Raw genomic sequence first — 14,226 nt, 5'->3', positions numbered from 1 at the left:
ACAGTGTGGAGAGAACGACAGGCGGTAGGGGCTGTAGGGGAGAGGACGGACTGGCAGCTGCCGCAACAAGGACGTGTCTGGGTAAGGGAGCTCTTGAATGTAATGTACGATATGTGGCTCTGAAGAGTAAGGTAAACACAGAATGCACAGCTAGGCTGGTCGTCAGTTGGAGGGGCTGGCTAGCGTCCGAGGTGGCTTCAGATCTATACGTCATCACCATGCAGTAAGCGGCGTTGCATGTGTTGCACCCCAATGCTCCCGAAGGAGGTCCCGACGCCTCAATACAAAGCAAGGCTGCATACACCCACTGGCCAGCCTATCAACACAGACAAGATTATGCACTACGTATCCACCTCTACTAGATGGGCTTCCTTCCACATGCACCCTCACTTCCAGATCCGGACACCCAAAGGGGTATTCCCTCCTAGATGACAATTTTCTTCTTGTTCCCCCGGACTTCCGAGTCGGTGTGGCTCTCAAAGTTGACCTCGCTGGTGAGCGACCCGGCCTGTCCACCGCCGACGGACTCGCCGAGGCCGAAACCGAGAACCGAAACCTTGAAGTGACGGCCGATGAGCATGATCCGGGCCATGAGGGCGTCGGTCTCGGGGAGGGTGGTATCGGGCGCTTCGCGGGTCCAGATGGCTATCCGGTAGCTGCGGGTCAGCTCGAGGTCGAGAAAAGATTGACAAAGAGTAACCGAAGGGAGCAGCGAGATGTGATGAAGGACAGAGGTTTTCGGACTTACAAGTTTGCACGAGCAGCGATCAGCACACCGGTAACAAGGTCGCTTTGGACTGGCGGAGCGGCCTTCTCTCCAGGAGCACTAGGCAGGGGAGTCTCGAATGTCTCTCCGATAGCAGCAAGCATCTACGCTGTCAGCATCTGTTCACCATCCTTGGATGCCAAAGAAACGCACCGTATACAGCCACATCTTGTCAATAACGCCCTTGCTCTTCTCCCTCGCTACCTGGATCCCCCATTTACCTCCATTCTTGTTCTGGTCGTCCTCCCACGCGGGCTGGATACCATCCTTGAAGAGATAGTAGTTTGCCTTGGCGGGGAATTGGGAAGGGGGAACGATGTTGTTGTAGGTGCCCCAGAACTCCTCGACCGAGTTGAAGGCGACGACTTGGCGCATGTCCTCGAGGAAGCCTAGAAGTCAATGCGAGCTCTGCTTGCCCCGCTGAAAGAGGCTGGACTTACCATGTGATGCCGGAGTTGGCGGGGCCTTGACCTTGCCGGTCTGTGGTGCATCATAGTACAACGTCCAGGTCGAATATAATGGGTGCTACAAAGTCAGCGTTGCACCTTTCAGAGCTGCAGATTCCGTTTCTCTCGCTCATCTTGCTCGCCCGGTGTCCCTTCAGAACTTCGCCTTTCTTCATCCACCCTACACAGAGTGTCCACATGTCCCCTCACAAGCCTCAGACTCACCTTGACATTGAACTTCTTCGCATCATCAAACACAGTCTTGACCTTCCCATCGTCCTCCTCGGCATCTCCGTCCTCGCTATCTCTGATCTCTCCATCCTCCAGCTCGCTCTCCGACTTGGCCAGCTCCTTCGGCTCCGAGGTGGCGGGGGATGAATTGGCAGAGTCGTCCTTGATGGACGTTTCGCCCAATACACCAGCCAGCGTGTCGGCTACGGCAGTGGCGACTGCTGCGGGGAGGTCGGTGATGCCCATGATGCTAGGCTTGGTGTGGGGATTTGAGAGGGGAGGTGTTGTATCCGGGGATCTGGATGGTCCGTTTGATGAGAGGTTCCCGAGGTCCGGTGATGCTTTCTTGAGATGATCAAGATACTGCTGTTCGATAGTCTGGTGGAAGCTCGATGTCTGAATGGCTCTTTGTATGTATGATAGATGAACAAAGCAGAGAAGTATAGAGTGAACCAATTTTCCAGAGAGAGGCTGGTCGCTCCTTTGTCGCAAATCAGTTTGGGTGGGTGTGTACGTAAGCCAGTGGGGTAGATCCGTGCGTCCATTTATGTCGGGTGGCAAATCGAGCGCTTGGGCGTGGCGCAGCTGCCTCGCTCAGCTTTGCTCTTGTTCTAGAGGCCTACATATCTAGGAGGATAGGATAGCTTGAAGTCTCCTGATTGTGCAAAATTCGGTCAAGAAACAGGATCATCGGGGCAGCTACATCGCCTCCAGCTCATCCTCTCTCCCCTTTGCTAGCTCACGTACGACGGTTCCTTTCTCCCCGCATGCCACAAAGCAATCTCGCAGATCCCCAACAGTCCTGACTATGAGGCCGGAGAACAGTCTGGACCTGCCATAAGAGCTCTTTGTATAAGACAGCCATGTTCACCCCACGAGCACCGGCTGCCGCCCGCCACCCCTTACTTGAGCTCATTGCCGCCTCCAGCTGGACCCTGATGTCCTTCATCTCCTTAATCCTTCCCTTTGTGATCTCACTTGTCCTCATTGTGCCGTCTACACTCCCTCAGGGTGCTTTCATATACAGAAACGACGGGGAAGTGATCAGTATTGGAGGTACCGGCTACTCAACGAATGGCACAGCACCGCCGTGAGTGTCTAGCCAGTCTATTCCAGAAGCTATGCGTCCTGAAAGAGCTTCCAGTCGAGCGGGCAGCTGACCTGCAGTCACGCACAACTCCTTCTGTTTGACCTTCCCGACTCCTGGCCCAAGCAGCTGCACAGCTTGCCACCGCCGCTACTAGTTCAGTTCGTGTTGGGTCTCGCCCTTCTGCTTTACTCAATCATCCTCACCGCCATCACTCTCGTTGAACGTAGACGGGCAAAACGAGACCCCTTCAGGAAGGACTTCAACTCATTTACTGGACTCACCAGCTGGATCACCCTTATCGCCGTCCTGCTCACTTGCGGCATACTTGCTGCTGATCTGGGGGTATTCCTCTCTACACGGGAGGCGTTGGAGGATACTGGCGTGCTTGAGCTCGGTCCCGCAGGTTACACGTGAGTAGTCCTGCTGCGATTTTGAATCGATCTCTGACACGAGCAGAATCCTCTACGCTGGAGGAGATTTGACTCTGATGTGGCTGATCGTATGGGGGGTCGTGGTCGTACTGCGTGGTTGGCGTGTGAAGCGAGCGGAAAGGATGTCATTAGCAGAGGAAGAGCCAGAGTTCATGCCTGACAAAGTAGAGTACGAGGGAGATCGAGTGAAGCTTTCTGTACATGTACCATAGGTCCATGCACGCGCAGATCTGGACGTTGTAGAGCGGCTATGGTATTCGTTTAGCCCATGTTGACGTCGACGCGACCATCGTACCCACCCGATGACTGATCATCTGGACCCAGGTACAGACTGCCCAGTGCCAGGAGGCAACCGTCCTTTGTCTGCCTTGACTCCTGTGTTTCGCTTGTCACCCCTGGCACTCCTGTTATCTTGCTGCACTCGAGGGGACAAGCATTGTACAGTCTGCTCTGGTATCGTCAATAGACTTGAATATACATCAGCAGCTCCCTGACCCCTGAAAGTCTGCTCTTCAAGGCTACCTTAACCAAGTGAGCAAAATGGGCAGCGGCAGCGGCGGCGGCGGTAGCAGCTCGTCATCGTCCTCGGTCGACAAAAACATCACAAGGAAGGCGTTTGGTATACTCATCTTCCCGATCATCATACTCGGCGTGTATGCGGCGATAATCCCGCTGACGAGCGGGATCTTCAAGTACACGATAGGCGCGGTGGAGTACGATATCGGGACGCAAGGATATACAGTCAACGGGGTGCAAGCCATGTCAGTGTGACCTCGATCCCGTCTTGGATCTTGTATCTTGAAGGGAGGCGAACTGACGGATCAGTGCTTCGAGACAATTCGACTACCCAACGCCCGAGACCTGGCCGCAACCGATCCGCGGATTGCCCAAACTGCTCGTCGCTCACCTAGCAGCGGTCTGCGTCCTCGGAGCGTGTATAATCATATACATTACCCATATGCTCACCCTTTATTACAACGGTACGCCAGTGCAACGTCAACAAGATCCAAAGCGGGGGCTCAGGGCCATCACTCCCAGCGCGCAGCAAAAGGGCGGCATGTTCTGGATAACCCTGCTTGTCTGTGGGATGGTCCTAGCACTCGGTATAGCGAATCTCGCCTTGGTCCAGGATAGCTGGAAGGCGGCAGATGCAACGGGAACCTTCTGGCCCTCGAGCCTAGGCTGGGCGTGAGTGGCTAGTCAGTAGTTAGTGTGGTATGGGCTAATGATAACAGCTTGGGCATTGTTGGTGGGCTTTTCGCCGCTTTCTGGCTGGCCATGATCATCGTTTACCGCTATGTGTACCGCGACAAGGTCGCGGAGGCGCAGCCAAAGAAGAAGTAGTCGACGGGCGATAAGGTGGCGGAGATGCGCCGAACAATGTAACGATTAGATTCAGCCAGCGCAGGCGTCAGATGTGTGAGACGATGGCGCACGCTACTCACCAGACCATGGTATCAGCCTTGACAACTAGCTTTCAGCAATGATCACTACAGGTGACAAAGGGACAGACTACGGAATGACATTGAACGGGATGGACTGAAGTCGCCGCTCCATCGGGATTGAGGTTTACGTTTATCGCCTGTGAAGGTGAACACCGTATCCTGCGGGCCACAGAGAAAGGTCTACCGCGATGATATTTGCCCTACTCCTCCCGATCGAACTTGTGCTTCCCCATACGGTTGTACTGAGTCGGAGGCTTGCCAGATCCGACAACTCCGACTGCTGTGTCAGCTGCTGCCTCCCTTAAGCACAAGGTGTTATTCACTCACCACGTCCACTTGCCGATTCGGGCGTCCGGAACTCTGACTTGCCTTGCAGCCTGATACGTCAGCTATCATCTACGAGGACAGGTCAGCATGACTCACCCAGCAATATGTATTCCCTTCTTGGCAGCCTTCTTCCCAAACTTATCCCACGCATTCTTCTTCTCCTTCATATCCTCCGTCCGCGCCGCCTGGCTCGCGACCCACTTATCTCCCTTCTTCTTCTTCCGTTCCTTCTCGCGCTCAGTCAGCTCCTCGGCTGGGCGTTTCTGAGGCTGCGGGATAGGCGCTGAGGGGTCGTGCGGGCGGAGCGAGGATAAGGGGACGTTTGTGGAGGTGGAGTAGCCTTTAAAGGTTATTGTGTATAATGGGGAATCTTGAGAGCCTATTACTGCGTTGATACGTGCGGGATACCTGATAGGTCAGCTTTACTATTCCTCCAAACCGACAGGGGTCACTCACATCTTTCCATCCTTGTACTTTGCCATACAGTCCATTCCCGCCTTATACGTCCCCTGATCCTGCCAATTTGTGTTCGACCCGCCCGCCACCTCTTTGCCTTTGCCTTTCGACTTGGAAGCATCCGCCGCTGCACTTGTGGCTGGCTTTGCGGATGCCGAAGGACCCAGAGCCGCCTCCGTGAGCTCGATGATCTCAAGCAGCTCTGTTTTCAAGCTGAGCAGATCATCGTTCTCTGGGTCTGCGTCGAGCGAGAGGTTGACGAAAGCGAGCTGATCGCGGTATGTCTGGAGTTCTGCGTCGGCCATTGTACAGGGTACGATAGAGATAAGGGAAGATATAGATAAGATACTGGTATAGATGCAACGTATATAGAGGCAAGGAGTCTTTGCTGTTCTGGGTGGCTATCGAGAGCTGAAGCGGCGATCGCCGGAGACGATGCAAGATCCGTGCGTCATTTCGGTCAGGTCCGCTCGGGCCGGTCGACGGTCCAAAAGCTCCTTTCTCCTTTATCTTTCGCTGCTTTATTCTGGTACATACATAAGGCTAGGTATAGCCTCGCCATCAACGCAAGCAGAGAGAGCCGCAGACACGGTGACGCAGAGAATCTGCGGGAAAAATCGACGCGTTTCGGCCCGCCACCTCTGTAAAACTAGGTCGCGATGCCGACCACCCCATCCATCCCCGTCCCTCATGTTCACGGCAAGACCTCGAGGAAGCTCAAGGGGAGGAGTCTGCTGTATAGTGTCTCGGCATTCATCAGTATTGGGGTATGGCTATTCGGGTGAGCAGCTGATTCTAACCCCATACCTGAGCTGTAGCTGACCTAGCTCAGATATGATCAAGGGTGCGTGAAGCTCAATACTGATGAGGCGGGATGCCAAAGCTACCGTCACTGACTCTGCAGCGTTATGTCAGGTAGGTCTAGCAGCTAAATTCCTCCTACTTTTGTGCACCAGCTGATCCCACAGGTCTGATCACAGGACCATACTTCAAAGCATACTGTCAGTTGATTCTCTCCGTCACAGATCAACCTTGATTTAGCGGAGCTTTCGATTACCACCCAGAGCTTGATCATATACTGATCCTTAGTCAATCAGCCTAGCTCCGCAACGGTGGGAAATATGGTCGCCTCCCTAGAAATAGGAGCTTTCAGTCAGTCACCCAGCTATCACACCCAACCGTGCTGATGATCAGTTACCTCACTCTTGGCGGCGCATTTTGCAGACACACGAGGTCGACGAATGACGCTGAGGATGGGCGCACTGATCTTTACTGTTGGAGGCGCGTTCCAGACCTTCTGTGGAGGGTTGACGAGTATGGTGATTGGTCGAGTCATCAGTGGATTTGGCGTTGGCTTTCTGAGTATGGTTGTGCCAATATATCAGGTCAGCCGAGCGCTTCATTGAGGTCTGACGCATAGCTGATTGTCCCAGTCAGAAATCTCACCGGCTAGTCATGCAAGTCAACGTCCGCCACTCTACTGCTAGATCTTCAAGCTCATGACCAGCGCGGTCTCCTCGGATCCGTCGAGTTCACGGGCAACATCGTCGGCTACTCCTCATCCGTCTGGATAGGCTACGCCTGCTCGTTCCTGAAGAACGACTTCTCATGGCGCCTACCTCTATTCATACAGTGTATCGGCGGCGCGATCCTCTTCTTTGGATCTTTCGTCACCCCCGAATCACCGCGATACCTTATCGATACGGACCAGGAGGTCGAGGGGCTAGGGGTCATCGCGGACTTCCAGGGCAAGGAGCTGGATGATGAGAAGGTGGTGGAGGAGTACAAGGAGATCAGGGATGCTGTCCTGCTTGATGTAAGTCTATCCTCATGTAAGGTCGCAGTCGGGGCTGACTTGCTAGCGAGCGGTCGGCGATAGGTCCTACAGAGCATTGTGGAGGCGATACCGCGGACGAGTATTGATCGCGATGAGCAGTCAGATGTTTGCTCAGCTCAATGGGATCAATGGTGAGCTATCTGATTATGGAACCACCTAGTCCGAAGCTGACGATATAGTCATTTCATACTATGCTCGTACGTATCATCTCTTCAATAATTACGGAAGTCTGGAAGCTTAGCTGACTTTTGCCAGCTTTAGTCTTCGAGCGTGAGTCACACCATTTGATAGGATTGGAACAGAGCTGATGTGATACTAGAGGCAGGCTGGATTGGTCGAGACGCTATCCTCATGACGGGTATCAACTCCTTGTTCTATATGGCCTCTTCCTTGCCTCCGTGGGTACACCCGACCTGAATCTAGCCTGTTGCTGATGATCAGGTGGATCCTCATGGACCGAGCCGGACGACGGCCTATCCTGCTCACCGGAGCTGTAGCCATGGCTATCGCACTGACCTTGACTGGATGGTGGATTTACATTGATCAAGCTTATACTCCCAATGCTGGTAACTCCCTCGTCTGAGGTCTTGACTAGTGCTGATCATCAGTTGTCATCTGCGTGATCATCTACAATGCCGCATTTGGGATGAGCTGGGGACCTGTTCCCTGGCTCTACCCGCCTGAGATCATGCCTTTGCCGTTCCGAGCGAAGGGTGTTTCGCTGTCTACGGCTACAGTAAGCTACCTCTTCCAAGCTATGGCGAGCGAACGAGGAATAAGCTGACATTACCAGAACTGGCTCTTTGTGAGCCTCTCTCCCTCTCGTTCTCTACCTAAGCATGCCATCGAGCTGATGTCCAGAACTACTGGGTAGGAGTGTCCACACCGGTCTTCCAGGACCTCATCGGCTGGCGGCTGTATCCCATGCACGCCTTCTTCTGCTCGCTATCATTCGTCACGGTCTACTTCTGTGAGCTGCATTCATCCATGACTTTGTGGATAAAGCTCATACTATAGTGTACCCCGAGACAAAAGGCGTGCTTCTCGAAGACATGGACCAGCTCTTCGGGGACGAGCCTATCGAGGATGACGATGACGGAGACGATGATGGGGACGAAGCCGACGACTCCGGTTCGGAAAGCTCACTGCCGATCGCGCGCAAGCCATCGCCGTCGCCGGGCAGACGACGGGCCCCTTCGGGCATCTTTGCGAGGTTGGGCGATTCGTTAGCGGGTGTGTTTGGGCAGAAGCGGACAGGGGCTCGAGGGGAATATAATGCGGTCGATGGGGAGCAATAGGAACTTGCGAGTAAGTAGTTCCGAGCCGAGCGGGAAGATGGCTGGATCAAAACCTGATGGGTAGGGCTCGGCCATAAGCGGAAAAAGAGACGACGGACCAAATCTAGCAGAGCAGCTCGGAAGGAAAGGGGCGCGAGGTCCGAAGATGTGGAGGCGGCCGAGCGGTTTGAGCTGGTCTCTCGAGATGCTCGGCTGGAGGATATGGAGGAGGAATCTTCGGACGTCGGGGAGACCCGATCGGGCGGGGCTGCTAGATAGGGTTTGTAGTCTTTGATCTGCTCGGGCTGAGTCTCGCGATGTATCCAGCCTGTATTAAGTTAGTACGCGCTGGCGCTCGACTTCTGTCTGTCTATGATCAACGTATGTTTGGATCGAGTTCTTGGTCAGTGTTCTGTACATCCGATCGTACTGTGCAGGTCACATGTATGAAGTGATACCATCGATCCCACTCCTCTCTCAACGTTCGACCATCGCGACATTATCCTCCAGCTGCAGCTTCGCCTGAGGCCTGATCAAATCTCCCAGGCTCCCCTATGCGAGCGGTGTTTCACTCCATCGGTTTGAGGTATTGACACACCGCGAGATGCGCCGTGGCAAGGTACGTGGCGATGCTTTGGCGAGCCTCCTCTGTGAGCTTTCCGGTCGCGCTTGCATCCGTGTTCTCCTTGAGCAGGTCGGCGATTCGTTTCTTCAGGGCTCCAAGGCGGAGGACGGTCCCCTTGTCGATGACGCCTGATTGCTTGTCTTTCTCGCTGATCGCCCCAAGATGATTGATCTCGGTGGAGAGAGACGCCACGATGTCACTCGTCTTCACACCGGCGGTCATGAGGCAGTCCGTCAAGAAATTGGTGGCGGTCTTCTGCGAAGAGGACCCCAGCTTCATGACGCTGATCAGTTGAGCCACTGCCTCCTTTGTCGCGGTCAGCTGGTCGTCAGATCCAGACATGCCACCCGTCCCCATAAGGGTCTTCAGGGTAGCGAGAACCAATCCGATGTTCGCCAATGACCCTGGGATGCGAAAGTGGTAGCAAGCATTCTTCCACGCCTGATCAGTGGCCCGGTCCCCGGTCACTTGGGACCACGAGACGAGACCGGCCTGCGCGCTGTGGAGATCATCCAGGAACTTTTTCGTGGCGGCGGCGGGTGGTATGGCGGAATGGGATGCGTTGAGATCCGACAGCAGCTGCTGCGAATCAGCGGCGTGCGATCGGGTATCGTACGGCTCAGCGGCGCGCGGTTGGGTGTCGTACGGCTGATCAGCGGCGCGCGATCGGGTGTCGTACGTCTCAACGGCGCGCAAATCGATGTCGTCCATAGTACCGAAATGTATGTAGGGCAGGGTGTTGAGTGGCGAGAAGTACAAAGTCAAGAGGAGACGGGGCCGCGAGGAAGCCAAAGACCCCTCCTCCTTGGGCGTTTTAATTAAGCCCGCCGCTAGGACGCTGCGCTCGACGCCTGAAAGGATGCGCTAAATTCAGACACCAGTAGAGCTAGATTGCGAGGGGTGAGGCCTCAAAGGACTGAGCAGCTGCAGCACGTGAAGCGGTGCTCGTGGCGATTTGTATTTTGTGAGATATATCAGGGCACGTCCAGAGCACGCCCTTGCGCGAGCTCTCTGGACGCAACAGGCAGGAGTGTGCCTCGATTAATGGTACAATGTACGTTCAATACGTATGAACTATACTTGTCAGACGATGAATTGTCTCTCACATCACGCCATCTATAATCACTCCCCTCGCCACTGATCGATTCTGACCCAGACAAACGAGCTCACCCGCGGCCGATGGCAAGTCCTAGAGCCACTTTGCCCGTCGCTGTTTCACACCGTCGGGTCATTGTACCGACGCGCCGCCAGCGACGCCGTGATGAAGTACAGTATGATGCGCTCGCGAGCCGCGTCGCTGATCCGACCGGAAGCGTCCTTGGTGGTCACGCTCGGCTCGTTTTTGGTCGGAGTATGGCAGCCCTCTGGATCAAGCAAAGTGGAGATCTCGTCGCTCAGATCACTGAGGCTGTGGTGCGGACACTACACTCACTGGTCAGCAAGTACTTGAGATCTCGTATAGGTCAGTAAGACTAGACTCATGACGGGAAGAAGTCACTAGTTCTCTTGATGTCGACATGTCAATAGCATCAGCACGTCGCGAGCGGTGTCGATGGCGGCATCAGTAGATGAGCTCCGTACTGATACATCATCACGGTGATACAGCCGACAACCTGAATTATAGTGCGATGCGCGCTCCACGCAGCAGCTCCGATCCTCTATGACCTCATGTCACCCATCGAACCCGCCTCACATCGGCATCATATACACCTCCTGCCTCGGCAGATCCCGCATCTTCGGACTCGGCTCCCCCTTCCCCATACTCGCCAGCCCCGCCGAGCTTCCCCTCCTCGACAAGCTCAAAACCACCTCCATATCTTCCTCCGCCCTCACTTCCTGTCCCCAGCCCTTGACGAGTCCCCGTAATTCCGCGACATCCCCACCCTTCACCACCTCATCTCCCTTGTCTGAGCGAATACTGATTCCGCTTCCTCGGCGCTTTCGGATCCCTACACCTATGTTGGGATCGGTGCTGGTCCCTGCTGAGCGTGAGGTGATTTCGAGGTCTTTGTCGAGATCTTCAACGAGGCCGCGGAAGACGAGGAACAGGACTTCCGCTTGGGCGAGCGTGGTATCTAGGTCAATCTATATGTAAGCTCAGTCGCGAAAGCTGGGCGGGAGTCAGATAGCTTACCGATCCGCTGAGATCGTTTGCGTACTTCAAGACCTCGTCAAACTCCTTCAAGTACCGGATGAGCACATCCCGGTGGCTCTGCAAGATTGCGAGCGCGACAAAGAGGTTGAATTGGTCGGAATAGTAGTTGGTCCAAATGACCTCCCAGAGCCGGATGACCTGCGGGAAGGCAAACTCCCGCTTGAAGGAGATGAGGATCCAGCGGAAGCAGAAGAAGAGGTTCAGTGAGCCGGTCCGGTCTGATTGTCAGCTGTTAATTTATGAAAGCTCTAGCCAACAAAGCTTACTGAGGTGATCGTAAAGCTCCGGATCCATCACGCCGATGAGCTTCTGGAGGGTGGAGAGCTGTCGCTTCATTCCGCTTTGATCCCGGAGGAAATTGCTTTCCTGCCTCATCAGCTCAGATCTGCAGGCTGGTACAAGAGCTGCTTACCATCATCTCCATGAGCCCCACTAAGCCCCAGAATGCGTCCGCTTCATTCGCCTCGAATACCACATAAATCGGCGCGAGAAGATCCGACATGCCTATCAGGTCAGCACGGATCCGCGCTAGGCAGCAGGAAGAAGACCTACCCTGAACGTATCCCAATTCCGGCGCATAGGTATGATATGTCATCAAGATGGTGCGAAGAGCGGCGATGTGAGCTGAGACTGTCAGCTGCTACCGAAGGTTTCTGACAGACTCGACGAGCTGCCGGCAACTCACGATTCAGTGCCGCCTTTCCGCCCTCTTCTTCCTCTCCCTTGCCATCCCATCCCACCGACCCCGACCCCGCCCCTCCTCCCTCCTTCTCCTCGCTCCCAGACTGCTTGGCTTCGGCAGGTACCGCAAAGATCTTCTGGTTCCTGTCTGTCCGCCTACAGTCCACGTCGATCCGATGCCACTCTTCCCTCCATGCCTCTCCACCTCCTTTCCGCTCATCCACCTCGGTCCTCCATTTTCGCTTCAAGTCCTCATACTCGGCTCTCTTGCGTCCCCTCGCCTTTTCTCTTTCAGTTTTACGCGTCGCTTTTCCTGCTTCTCCCACTCCCAGATCCCCCACATCCCACTTGACGATATCGAGCAGCACCTCCCATGCTTCTCTCCTTGCGCGCATCTCCTCGGGCTCTTCGCTTGTCGCAAAGCCCCGCCTGAAAATCTCGCGGCGGACGAACAGCTCATCCCTCCCTTGCGCGGCGAAAGAGTCCCAGTCGCGCGCTGAGATCGGCTCATCCGGCTTTCGAGTCGGCGCTGGAACAGGTTTCTTCGACCCCGGACTGAGCAGCGAAAAGACGCCCAGAGATCCAGCGAGGCTCTCCTCCCCTGACTCTCCGCCAAGGGTGGCTCGCCTCGCTACTTCCTGCTTTCTGGCCCGCTCGCCTTCCTCCGCGACGACTCGAGCCCAACGGGCCAGGTATAGCCGGGCGCTCTCAAACTCCGAGGCAACATCGTTGTTTTTGCCCTTGCTGCCAGCGCGGATTTCGGGACTGCGGCGACCGGGACCGACGCCCTCGCCGTGTACATTGACCATTGAGCGGACGGCTGGCGGTAGGTGTGGGACAACCGGCTGGGCCAGAGGGTGGTTGAGGACCTCCTGTGCGGCTTTCCGGGTGAAGTTGGTGAGGTTGCTTAAACCCATCATGAGGGTCTGCCTTGGGGAGGCAGTCGACATAGGCGATGATGGGAACTGAGCGACCGGAGGGTAGTTGGGTGCGAAAGCGGCTCCAAAAAGGCCCGAACCCGCTGGTGTAGAACCCCGTCGGGGACCAGTAGAGGCAGCGGTAGCTCTAGCAGCCTGTATTGCTGCTGCTGGTTTCGCAACCGGTATCTCATCGTAGCCGGCCTCGTGGACTTCACGGTCCGACTTTGACGGATTGACGAGCCAGAGCGCCGCACCCTGATTTTGCCGCGGGGTGACAAGACGAGACTGGAGCATACTCGCCCGCGTGCCAAGAAGAGATAGGAAGGGGGGAAAGCCCCATTGTGACCGAGGCTTGGGGGTTTGACCGATGGGAGGGGTCGAAGCGAGCAGAGGGGATTCGTCGTCGTGGAAATAGAGGGTTGGAAGGGAGATACCGCCGGACAGGTTGAACGTGGCCGATCCGTACCAGTGAGACAGGCTCGGCTAGACAGTCAGCCCTTGTGGCGGAATTGACGAAAGCAAGACGTACTGAGTATACCAGGATACTATACAGCTGCGAAACAGGCACCGAGAAGGCGTACTTTTCGCCTTTGGGTGGCGGGATGGAGACGAAAACGAATCCTGTCGGATCAGCCAAGCCCATCTGAGAGCACGAAGACTTACCGTCCTCCTCTTGGTCGGCCTTATCCGCACTCGTCCAGCTATCCACCTTTTGATACCCAGCCCGGTCTCCCTCGTCCATCCGCTGCACCACCTCCTCCGGCACCCAGGTCACGAGCAACTCCTTCCCGCCCGTGCTCCCACCCGAGACGTTCCCCTCGCTGTCCACCGTGCTTGCGCCGGGAGCGTCGACCTCTACTACGCCCAAGTAGCCCTTAATGTTGTCCTTGGATAGACTGGTCGGATGGATAGAGACGTGGCTTTTGCAATACAAGAGTCGAGCCTTCTTGTCATTCCCCGAACCAGCAGAGGTAGATGACGAAGACGATAGGTCCGCTGAGGTGACATGGTGGTAGTCTGTGCCAAGCGAGTTTGTGGAGTTGGGCGAATCCAGCCTCAAAGTGGCGAGGTCCGGAGTAGGCCCAGCGGTAACAGCCTAAGCCATCAGATAATCGACCTTTTTCGATTGCCCCAGAGTCATGAAACACATACCGCCTGCGAGCCGCCTGCCGCTGCCCCGTCTGATCCAAATGTCTCCATGAATCGCATTGCTCTTTTCATCGATAGAAGACTTGGTCCTTCCGGAAATTTGGCCGTCTGAACTGATGTAGTCCTTTTCCTCCTCCAGAGTTATCCCGCGAGAGGCCTATAGTTCGTAGTCCGAGTCTACTGGCGCGTATTTGACTATCTGTACCCAGTGTTGAGGTGTATACAGTGCATGGAGGGAAGATAAGTCAGCCGGAGTCCCTTGTGAGTGGAGAAGGTGGTGGCTGCGGGGCACCGCTTCTGTTTCTCGTCATCAACATCACGTCAGAGTATCAGCCAAACTCAACACCGCGAGACTTCTCACCTGCATACCTTGCCTCTTATACCTCTATC

General features: G+C 55.4%; 7 protein-coding genes across 7 annotated transcripts; 3 read left to right on the top strand and 4 right to left on the bottom strand.

The window, feature by feature from the left end:
- Window positions 1-424: 424 nt before the first annotated feature.
- MKK02DRAFT_38109 (putative cap binding protein) lies at window positions 425-1,689 on the bottom strand (the record flags this gene model as incomplete). The annotated part of the gene is made up of 5 exons (XM_053089932.1): window positions 425-656; window positions 749-870; window positions 920-1,155; window positions 1,207-1,291; window positions 1,438-1,689. The coding sequence occupies 5 exons, from the start codon at window positions 1,687-1,689 to the stop codon at window positions 425-427; spliced, it is 927 nt and encodes a 308-aa protein (XP_052943233.1).
- A 692-nt stretch (window positions 1,690-2,381) lies between these two features.
- MKK02DRAFT_28293 (uncharacterized protein) lies at window positions 2,382-3,176 on the top strand (the record flags this gene model as incomplete). The annotated part of the gene is made up of 3 exons (XM_053087527.1): window positions 2,382-2,533; window positions 2,611-2,943; window positions 2,990-3,176. 3 exons carry the CDS (start codon window positions 2,382-2,384, stop codon window positions 3,174-3,176), a joined length of 672 nt encoding a protein of 223 aa, XP_052943232.1.
- Window positions 3,177-3,504: 328 nt separating this feature from the next.
- Window positions 3,505-4,308, top strand: MKK02DRAFT_28292 (uncharacterized protein; the record flags this gene model as incomplete). Its single annotated transcript, XM_053087526.1, has 3 exons — window positions 3,505-3,725; window positions 3,790-4,152; window positions 4,200-4,308. 3 exons carry the CDS (start codon window positions 3,505-3,507, stop codon window positions 4,306-4,308), a joined length of 693 nt encoding a protein of 230 aa, XP_052943231.1.
- Window positions 4,309-4,609: 301 nt separating this feature from the next.
- Window positions 4,610-5,497, bottom strand: MKK02DRAFT_28291 (uncharacterized protein; the record flags this gene model as incomplete). Its single annotated transcript, XM_053087525.1, has 4 exons — window positions 4,610-4,686; window positions 4,737-4,786; window positions 4,833-5,144; window positions 5,193-5,497. 4 exons carry the CDS (start codon window positions 5,495-5,497, stop codon window positions 4,610-4,612), a joined length of 744 nt encoding a protein of 247 aa, XP_052943230.1.
- Window positions 5,498-5,851: 354 nt separating this feature from the next.
- MKK02DRAFT_38106 (putative receptor) lies at window positions 5,852-8,327 on the top strand (the record flags this gene model as incomplete). The annotated part of the gene is made up of 16 exons (XM_053089931.1): window positions 5,852-5,973; window positions 6,025-6,036; window positions 6,097-6,107; window positions 6,161-6,193; window positions 6,282-6,344; window positions 6,387-6,577; window positions 6,700-7,008; window positions 7,055-7,160; window positions 7,209-7,226; window positions 7,285-7,299; window positions 7,349-7,427; window positions 7,471-7,595; window positions 7,638-7,765; window positions 7,823-7,834; window positions 7,891-7,999; window positions 8,047-8,327. 16 exons carry the CDS (start codon window positions 5,852-5,854, stop codon window positions 8,325-8,327), a joined length of 1,614 nt encoding a protein of 537 aa, XP_052943229.1.
- Window positions 8,328-8,783: 456 nt separating this feature from the next.
- On the bottom strand, window positions 8,784-9,642 carry MKK02DRAFT_38105 (uncharacterized protein; the record flags this gene model as incomplete). The annotated part of the gene is made up of 2 exons (XM_053089930.1): window positions 8,784-8,835; window positions 8,879-9,642. The coding sequence occupies 2 exons, from the start codon at window positions 9,640-9,642 to the stop codon at window positions 8,784-8,786; spliced, it is 816 nt and encodes a 271-aa protein (XP_052943228.1).
- Window positions 9,643-10,620: 978 nt separating this feature from the next.
- On the bottom strand, window positions 10,621-13,648 carry MKK02DRAFT_17187 (rab-GTPase-TBC domain-containing protein; the record flags this gene model as incomplete). Its single annotated transcript, XM_053085750.1, has 8 exons — window positions 10,621-11,016; window positions 11,066-11,304; window positions 11,353-11,452; window positions 11,499-11,590; window positions 11,639-11,710; window positions 11,772-12,767; window positions 12,813-12,942; window positions 13,397-13,648. Coding segments are annotated over 8 exons (2,277 nt in total), but the record flags the coding sequence as incomplete, so codon positions are not given.
- Between the last annotated feature and the right edge of the window lie 578 nt (window positions 13,649-14,226).

Source organism: Dioszegia hungarica (genome assembly GCF_025882075.1).
Source record: "Dioszegia hungarica strain PDD-24b-2 chromosome Unknown MKK02contig_16, whole genome shotgun sequence".
In the NCBI taxonomy this organism is placed as follows: Eukaryota; Fungi; Basidiomycota; class Tremellomycetes; order Tremellales; family Bulleribasidiaceae; genus Dioszegia; species Dioszegia hungarica.
This window is presented reverse-complemented; position numbering and strand designations above follow the sequence as displayed.